The sequence below is a fragment of the Atta cephalotes genome (assembly GCF_000143395.1).
Source record: "Atta cephalotes unplaced genomic scaffold scaffold00021, whole genome shotgun sequence".
NCBI lineage: Eukaryota > Metazoa > Arthropoda > Insecta > Hymenoptera > Formicidae > Atta > Atta cephalotes.
The window spans coordinates 1153875-1164161 of record NW_012130085.1 but is presented as its reverse complement, the minus strand read 5'-3'; the positions used below and the strand labels follow the sequence as shown (position 1 = coordinate 1164161).

At 34.9% G+C, this 10287-nt stretch overlaps 1 protein-coding gene across 1 annotated transcript in view; it reads left to right on the top strand.

Moving 5' to 3' along the window:
• Window positions 1-10287, top strand: part of LOC105619338 (gamma-aminobutyric acid receptor subunit beta) — a 78127-nt gene that overhangs the window by 57997 nt on the left and 9843 nt on the right. The window contains exons 4-5 of the mRNA XM_012200858.1: window positions 3482-3708; window positions 4777-4859. Coding sequence (XP_012056248.1) covers window positions 3482-3708; window positions 4777-4859 — 310 coding nt within the window. The remainder of the gene's footprint in view (window positions 1-3481; window positions 3709-4776; window positions 4860-10287) is intronic.

Genomic DNA, 10287 nt, shown 5'->3' with positions numbered 1-10287 from the left:
TATATATATATATATATATATATATATATATATATATATATGTGTAGTCACTATACATACACGGTCTCCACACCTTATCTCGTTCGCGTGTACACACGAATTATACTCGCGTCGCGAAACTCCTGTCCTGTGATTGAACCTACGTCGGCAGGAATCTCGATGCTCACGAGGCGTGCAGGTCACGCGTATGTTCTCGCATAAGATTACGAGTCATAATAATCGTGCCTAGCATCGTAATTATAAACTATTAACTCACTATCGTAACTGTGCGCTTACAGGCAGGCTTGTATCAGATTCTTAACGTGGCTTTGTAATATAAGACTAATTAGAAACAATTGTGTGATAGTGAAACAATTGTGATATTACAGTAATAAATCAAATGAAATAGCATATAGCTTATCAAAAAGTAATTACAACGTAATGATCAGCACATATTTTGAACTAATTAAAAAATAATAACGAAAAATATTTAATTTGTTAAAAAAAATATAGCAACCGTGTATATCTATCCATATTATCAATGACGCAAAAAGTCATAATATAATTTTCTTTATATTTTGTACGATAGACAAACTTAAACTGTAGCTTGTTTAAAATCTTCAATCAATTATAATTTAACAATTATCAAATTCTGTTATAGTTTAATCCAGTAATATAGTAAGGTAACAAAACCTCATGATATCAAACAAGTTTTAACATTCTACTCAGGATTTCTTGCTATAATAGGAAGGCGATTAAGAAACTTCTATTTTGGTTAATAAATCTACTCATTTATGGTTTCAGTTAGTTCAGTACTTCAACTTCCGCACCCATATGAATAAAGATTTCAGCGAAATCGGCAGTGGAGCAATTTAGAAAGCTCGCGACATTGCCAACGAGTTTGTATCGGCATAATAACGTATTATTTACATTGTATTATAGTGAATTTGATCACTCGTACTATAGGTATTAGATCAGTATAACAATTTAATTGATAAACCATAAATTAATATAGAGCAATTAGGAATCCGCGCTGTAATCGATGCACTTAAATTATTAGACGAATCAGTAGATAGATCAATATACATTAAATTATATAAAATAAAAAGCAAAGATATAATATAATCAACTTTGATAATGAAATAAATACATGTAAATTCCATTAAATGACATAAAAATAACGTTACTGGATACTTAATTGTTTAAAATATTTATATCTATGCTTTTTTACATTTAATTTTGCTCATTTCATGTATAAAAGCTTTTAGTATGCACTAATCTAGTGTAATGCAAGAAATCAAATTTACTATTAGATAATTAGAATTATTGATGATTACATCATTTTCATATATGGAAATAATTTCTTAATATCTCCCGATTATTTCCATTGCAATTATGAAAGTTTAAAGTTCATCTCTTTTATTATTATAGTGTTTTTATAGTATCATGAAGGCTAAAGTTTCACATAAATCATCCACTAACGATGAATAATTATAAAATCTCTAACTTAATTTTATTTAATTTATATGCGTAATTTTTATCTGTTTAAACTAAATTCTCTTGTCGCGTGTAATACGTTGTTACGTATTAGTGCAATTAGATCGCAAATTATTTGTTAAAGAAATTAAATTTAATAAATAAAAATATTTATCAGGCTCGCGTTTAATATAATTTAATATAATATCGTAAGGATTTGGTAATAGAATAGCATGGTCGTCAATCACGGTTTACCCGAAATCACTTTCGTCCGAGTTGCTCTCACACGTCGCTCAAGCCTAAGGATAAACGCTCTTGCGAGTGTGAGACCCAATGATGGAGCGTTCTACAAAGCTCTCGAAGTTACCGTCGCAACTTTGGACTTTATAGCCGCGCCGCGCCGAATTAGCCTCGCTTCATTTCACAGCGTGAGGTCAAGTAGAACACCGGAGGAGGTCTGGATATAGGGTCACGTAAACGTTAAGTGGCCGATTCTTCGTATTACGATAACACGATGAACCGCCTCGTATAAGTTTTCAGAGATGCCTGTCGACGTACGCGATCCCAAATATATTTCCTCTCCCGTACTTTAATTTTCCTTGCACGAATATCTCTTCCGATTGACACGTTACATCCAAAACGACGGCCGCATCGTAAACGCGGGCGGCTAAATTATACCACAATTGTTATTTACCTGGCACAACTTTGCGTTCCTTCGCGTAGAAACGCATATTGTCTTTTCAATCTCTTCAAATTTTATACGCTCAGACTCATGAGAATAACGAGGACTAACGTAGCATTTCAAATTGATCTTTATATGCTCTGTTCAAAAAGTATGCAAACATCAAAAACACTTCTTAATATTTCTAATAACTAATTAACAAATTATTCGTTGAAATTAAGAATTTGACAATAAGAAAAGCGCATTTTATGAGTTATTAATATTTTTTATTTCTCGAATATCTGTTTTGAAAATGCAAGTAATATTAAGTTTTTAATTATTTTTGTATCTTTAAAAAATATGAGTATGGATTTAAAACCGTGGTAATGTTCATATAATTCTCACCATGTTGATGTTAATATTTACGCCAACAGGATTTAAATCCTCCAATATTTATATTGACATTGGCGTGATGTTAAAATCCATGATGTTAAAATCCATGATATTAATCTGCACCATATTGATAATATTTAACACTAATATAATGAGAATTATTATACATACAGATACGTTATTGTGTATTAAATCCATAACCATACTTTTAAGAGTGTATAATATCTATTATTATTATATTTATTTCATTATTAAATTGTTAAATTTACTCATTTTATTTTTATGTTATTTTTAGAATATTTTTGCAACCAGTGTGACACAAGAGCGATCTCTGAAAGAAACCGAGTATATTAAAAAATTGTAATTTTAAAAGTACATTATATTTACTAAAATGCATTTACTTAGTTATGGCATCCAATTACCATTATCATTAATTATAACCTGTCATCATGTTTTTTTATAAAATTTTCATAAATATAAAAATGACATTGATCAATGGATTGGCCTTCCCAATTTCCAGACTCAAATCCGATTAAAAATATCTGATCAATCATAAAGATGAATATGCTTTGAGAAATACGAATATTTGTTTTGAAATAGTTATCTTTGGCATTTACCCAAGCATTTTTGGTTTTTAACCAAATCTTTAACTGAAAATCGTAGAAAGCATGTCATAACTAAGTAAATGCATTTTAGTGAATGTAATGTATTTTTAAAATATAACTTTATTTTTTTTAATATACTGTGTTTCTTGCAGAGAACTCTTGTGTCATATAATGCTAACTGCATATATTACATAAAAATTTTTATTTAAAAGATACATTAATAATAACTCAGCGAATTGCATATCAGTTTTCGGAGCAATCATAAAAATACAATAAAAAAATACGCTTACGTGAATCCTCGTATTTCTCTAATATATCTGTGAACACAAACGACTACCAATCTAATAAGTCACCTGTGTCGTACCAGGACTTCACGTTGGATTTTTACTTTCGACAATTCTGGACGGATCCACGACTCGCGTTCAAGCCGCGACCGGGCGTCGAGACGCTCAGCGTCGGTTCAGAATTCATCAAGAACATTTGGGTACCCGACACCTTCTTCGTCAACGAGAAGCAATCGTACTTTCACATCGCTACCACCAGCAACGAGTTCATTCGCATTCACCACTCGGGAAGCATTACGCGTAGCATACGGTGAGTATAACATTAATTAAGTACAAATTTATATCCATAGCTCTCACAATTATATACATATATATATATATATATATATATATATATATATATATAATACATACATACATACACATATAACTTTTACGTAGTAATATTTTTTAAGTGTCAAATTCTTTTTTATAATAAATCCAAGTTTAAAAGTCATCTAAGCGGATTTTTTTTTCTACCATAATGACGACGCTTAATTTAAATGATAAAAAAAGAAAAAATATATGATATGCTACGTTAGATAAATAATAAAGGTTAAAAGGTCTTTCTTTCTATATTCATGAGTCAATTAAGTAAATTTAATCCTGTTACTTTCATCGTCCGAGAGAAAACGTACATGGTATTTTCGCCGACTGTAAATCGAGCTTCTCATTATCCTCTATCACCATAGAACATTCGTGACACTTCTGGGACCAATTGTATTCGGCTCGACAAATTTGTTCTTTGTAGCGGCCTCCACCCCTTCTTGTCTGACACAGCTCGTATCATTTCTCGTATCTATCTCCCTTTCGAGCACCTAGGAGTGTTCTGGTATTAACGCGCCAGCTATATTCAGACGATCCATGCATACCTAACTTGCACTCCCTCGCGCAATATCGTTCCATTATATTACATCCTCGACTTCCGGATCGGAAGTACCGAATCGAGCCGCTCGCTGTCGGGAACGGAGGAAGAATATCGATGAAGCAACGAGCGCGCGCTCATTTGCGTGAATAATTCTTCCCTGCTTCTCTCAGAGCATAAGTCATCGATCACTGTCTACATGTATGAATCATGCGATACGTCTGTCTGTAGAGTTTCGTATAATACGTCTCATCGACAAGACAAGAATAGTATTAACGGTACGCATCGAATCGATATGGATTGGTTTTCATATCCGTTTATCCTGATGTGACTCGGGCGTAATGAGGTCGACTACGAATTAATTTCTGCACATTGATTCAACGTTACTCGGATGCAAATGGATTGGCATTTGTATATCATGAAATATTTTGTTAAGAAGCAATTGTTAACAAGTTTTGCTTGAATATGTTTCAGCTTAACGATTACAGCGTCGTGTCCCATGAACTTGCAATATTTCCCGATGGACCGACAACTGTGTCATATCGAGATCGAGAGCTGTAAGTACGCAACACGCGCGTATGTACATATATATATATACTTATATATATATATATATATATATATATATATATATTATATAGATACATACAAACGAACGAAATATAATTTCACAGAATTCGACATTTTCGCTACTACTTCTATTCGACATAGGATAGAACGGGACTTTTTCGTTCATTTTTCGATAATATTTACGATTCTGAACAGCACATGCTGATTATTAAAGATTATACTCATGATCTCAAGGAATAATCATGACTGTATAATATAATTATAAGCATTGCAAAAAAGATATTGTTTGCTATCATAAATTTTCGTATGCATATTACCTACTTCAAAGTTGAAACTGATGGAATAGTCCCAATCTACTCTACTAACATACACATACTTTTGCGCATATTATAACAGAAGTCAGAAAGACCTGTGCACTTCAACAATATATTACTTCTCAAAATGACAATCGACTCGCCGTATCTTTTTGACGTCAATCATCGAGCACGTGCACGTAACTTTAAAAGAGAAAAATTGTTGTCAAAAGCTTCTAATAAATAGAGAGTCAATCAAGATAAATGTAATTCAATATGTAAGATGTTATTATAATATTCCTTTCATTAAACTTATTATTAGATCGTAAAGCTGTTAAACATAATAGCATCATTTGATAGAAATAACAATTGAAATCTTTGAAAAATTACTATTAGTATCAATTGTATCTCTAAAAAAGTCTGCAATGTTACTCTATTGTTATGATTAGCCATATATCCGTTTGGTCATATCTACTGTTCTCGCTGAAGCAGATTGTAAAATAAAAACGAACGATCAATTTCAGCATGTGAACTCGTGCATGTAACTCGAGGATAACGCCGAAAGCGATACGCAGAAAATATCCTTATCAATAGCCGATTGTCGCTGATTCAATGCGATTCAATTGTACATCGCTTTGAACTCTTTTTTTTCAGATAAAGACATAGAAAGACGCTTCTACTGTGTGTATATTTGCGTCAAGCATTAAAAAGAAAGAAAACTTTGTGCTCTCCCTTTATTACACGCTCACACAGAGAATACTGTCAACTTCCACAACCCGTCACTCTCCATTTTTTCCTCCCTCCCTTCTTCCTCCCCCAATATGCCTCCCCTCTCGCCTTTTTCTCGACATCAGGTTTTACTTCCTTCTTTCTTTTCTATCTTTCCCTCTCTATCTGTCTATCTGTCTGTCTGTCTGTCCGTCACTCGCCACTTCACACGCTCACTCACACGATCAGTCAACCACACAAATGAGAATCACTCCCATTCACCTCGTTCACTCACTCGCTCACTCACCCGCTCTCACTCACACACACTGGTTGGGTTTCTTTTTTTATTCCATACACGGTGATTGTACGTATGTAACAACATGGACTTGCAGAATCGGACATTTATTGCAGCCTCTTCCTTTTCACTTTTCTCTCGCAAAGCGCGCGCGAAAGTCGATGAACGAAAAAAAAGTGAATATACGATTTAAGTAATCCAATAAATTCTTTCTTCTCTTCTAAATTCTAAAAAGAAATAAAAAAAGAGAAGATGATTCTCTTTAAGATTAATAATGCACTCTCAAATAAGCGGAACCGAAAAGCACATGTAATCTCATTTGTTTCACGCAGTATGATTAACAATAAAAGCCCGATTTTGTTATTGAGCACAGTGTGCGGTCAATAAGCACCTTAATAAGGAGCTTCGATGTGCCGTGCCGTTACAACGGCCTCTGTATCGATGCGTGCACTGTATACACAACTGAGTCGTCGACGAAACACGTCTCGATTAATCGAGTCGCTCCGTTAGACTATAAGCATAGAAATAGTAGGTTGACCAGGAGCTATGATGCGCTGTGGGAACATCCCAATGCGCGGAGACACATATGAGAAGATCAGATTATCACATACGTGTGTGTGTGTGTGAGTATGAGTGAGAGTGTGAATGCGCGCGCGTGTGTGTGTATACGTCAAAGTGTGTGGTAGCGCTAACGTTTCACTGTCACGAGCTCGTGTTGATTGCCGTCATTACTGCAAATTGCACGGTGTGTTAATGTACAAAAAGGCAAGAGAATTTCAAACGTCTCTTTCACGAATTGTTTCGTCATTTATTCTCATACGCGTTTACATCATAAAATAACTACCGTTATTCATTAATACTGATATTAATAATTCGTGTTCTGCACAAATTATCTGAATAAGTCAACACAATACAGTCAGATTGAAATCAACATCATAGTGATTATATAATGAATAATTAAAAATATACACAAACAAATCACATATGATAACAATCGCATTCATAACGTATTTTTGCAGAAATGCAAATACAAGATTTATAAGGGTAAAATTTTGAGATGCTGAAAATGGTTAACGTTAATAATTGCACGCTTCTCATTTGACATCTTCGGTCATGCTAGGCATACGGAAACCATACTGATTTATACAGGATGATGGAAAAAGTTTGTCTTCAACTCGCCCCCGCTGAAAGATCTATATTAAAACTCAGTCGTGGAATAGGGTCGAAGGGTCACCGGAAGTCCAGCATACGAGATACCGCAGGGAGTCCGACCAAGTTAGTCGATTAGTTTCGTCGAGTAGAAAGCTCGGACTTTCGCGGACGCCCTTTCGCCCCTTAATTGGTCGGACTGTTCGAATACAAGTTATTACGATCGTTATAAGTTGTCGTGATACATTCCCATCACGAATTACAGGAGAATGCTCGCACAAATCATTAAACTTTCGAGATGATTCGTAAGATTTACAGGCTTTCATTAACTTTTACTTAACTTCGATTGAATCTTTGCCGTTTTCTAATCGAAGTTTTCCACGAAGAAGTAAACAGGCAGCCAAACCTCAACTAAAGTTAATCAATGTCAATAGAATGATTACTAAGAATATATAAATATCGCTTTGTGTCGTAAAACAATTAAGATTAATAATTTGATTTAATATTTCTAAAAGCTTTTAAGACTTTATTTCACAGATATACATATTCACTAATCTTAACACATTATTCTTTGCTTAGAAACTACCAAGGGATGTAAGCTAATAATATTACGGCCGCAAATCTCATGTGGTTCAACTTTATGATTGGCCCAAATTCTTGGTTCCTATTTATAATCGTAAATTCAATTTGACAGACGTTTCTGAGTGCGAATTTTGCTTGAAACGTATCGCGGCTGATGAGATCTATAAAAAGAAAAGACAGAAAGGCGCCGAATTTGTAGAACTCTAGAGAATTTCTTGATTAGTTTCAGATAGAAAAGTGTCGGGTCACGAACATCGTTTCGCTCTTAATTTAACCATTAAACGGGATATTATTACCTCTCATGATATCGATTTTGTATCTCCACAATGTTGAACAAGGGTACTAGTTTGCGAGTATTTTTGCAATCGTCAATTTCTCATGGTCTTTCAACATACGAGCGAAGTAAAATTACTCTCATCTTATCTTACTCTCATGTTTCACTAAATCCATTTCGTAAAATATACAGAATCGTGCAGTACCATAACCAAGGATGAGAGCAGACGTACAATTTGCAGTAATCACAGATCATAGCAGATCGCATATCGTTACCGCATATGCTCATCGACATGAAACGACTGCGACTTTCACGGCAAAAAGCGATAAAGATTCGAATTCTGCATTTCTCGTGAGATAGCTTCAAACATCAAAAAAGAAAAATACGATACGCATCAAATTCAACTATCAATACGTTTACAGGACACGCTTTGTCACATCCTACGCAAAGACCGTATGCGAACGTATACGTTTACGAGCATCCTCCGAAGGGTCTCCACTCTACCAAGCTATTGCTGACCGTGAGTCGTCACGTCGGTCTTAGTTGAACGCGTGATTTCTCGAAGGTCGCTCGGTCATTCGACAAATGAATACGAATAATGACCGTGTGCACGTACCTACCATTGAATATCTAAATACACACGACGTCTCCTCTTTCTACACTCTGTCGCCTATCAAAGAAAAATTTCTCGTGGATTACATACGTGCAATACATACAACAATAACAATCATTAAAACTATAATAATCATTTATCAAGGAGCTGCGTGAATTGAGCGAACATTTTTTATTTTATGCTCGACAATAACAGAAACATTGAATAAAACGTATGTAGTCCACGTACGTAATGAATACATCTATATAGAGAATGGAATCCGTTCCATCTACGAGATTGACGGTGATTTCCTGCGGAAAAGACTTATATGTTCAGAGAGAGAGAGAGATCACGCTGAACTAGATATACCACTAAAGCACACGCACAATTGTAAATATATACATACGAGAGCTCTCGGCGCGCAGTCGCCGTAAATCGACCCCGAGATCAAAAACGCGACGAAAGTGCGCTGTTCAAACACTATCACTACTTTGCCACTCTCTCACCACTACCACTGACCACCGCCATCACTTAACTTATCACTTTACCAACCCTTCTTCCCCGAACCTGAAGGGCCTCCGACATATAGCACTGAGCCTCGTGTCCGGGGACGTAGTAAGGGCCGACGACGGCCAGCCCCGAAGGAGGCTAAATCCAAAATCGACGTGTCGACAATGGTCCGACCGAATTAAAACGCATTGTGCATCTAGCCCAGCGCATGTAAGAAAGAAAATACTGTAACATTACCCATGGCGTACCAGGCTGTGGTCACGTTATCGGTATGCCTATGAATTTGCTTATAACTTGATTTTGATCTGCGACTTGTTCCGGTATACGTCCCTACTCTCCCCTACCCGCCCTCTGAGCAACTTTTGTACGTATAGTAGAGCAATAGATATTATCTAATATACATATATGGTGCGGCAACCGCATGTATCGGCATGTAATTATTTAATTTGGTCTACCTCAGAACAGGATAAAAAAATAAGTAAGTGATATATTTAAAGGTATATAGTTCGTTACTTTTCTTTTTCTTTTTCGTAATGACGTTTTCGTAATGATAATTGTCTGTTGAAAACATTTTTTAATAGCTTTAACTTCCACATAAAAATATCATTCAAAAATTTTTGTAATTTTTCATCAGTAATGATTGCTTGACAGATAAAGATCGCACTTTCCAGGAATTTCTACACTCTAGATCTAGATTATTACATTACGTAAAAGTAAAAGAATCATCACAGGAACGCAATTCCTTCTTAATGTATATACACACCAAATGCCTGATTTATTGAATCCTAATTCAAACCTCGATAATTCGAAAAGGCCTCGATAATATTGTTCAGGGATAACATTTGAATTTTAATGGGACCATATGGAAGTCGGTATGGAAATTCGAATTTCTCGCAAAACATAGAGCATGGAGAATGGAGCATGCAGCATAGTAGATGAAATGCGCAGCGTAAAGCATGTAGCACACACATATATATATATATATATATATATATATATATATATATATATA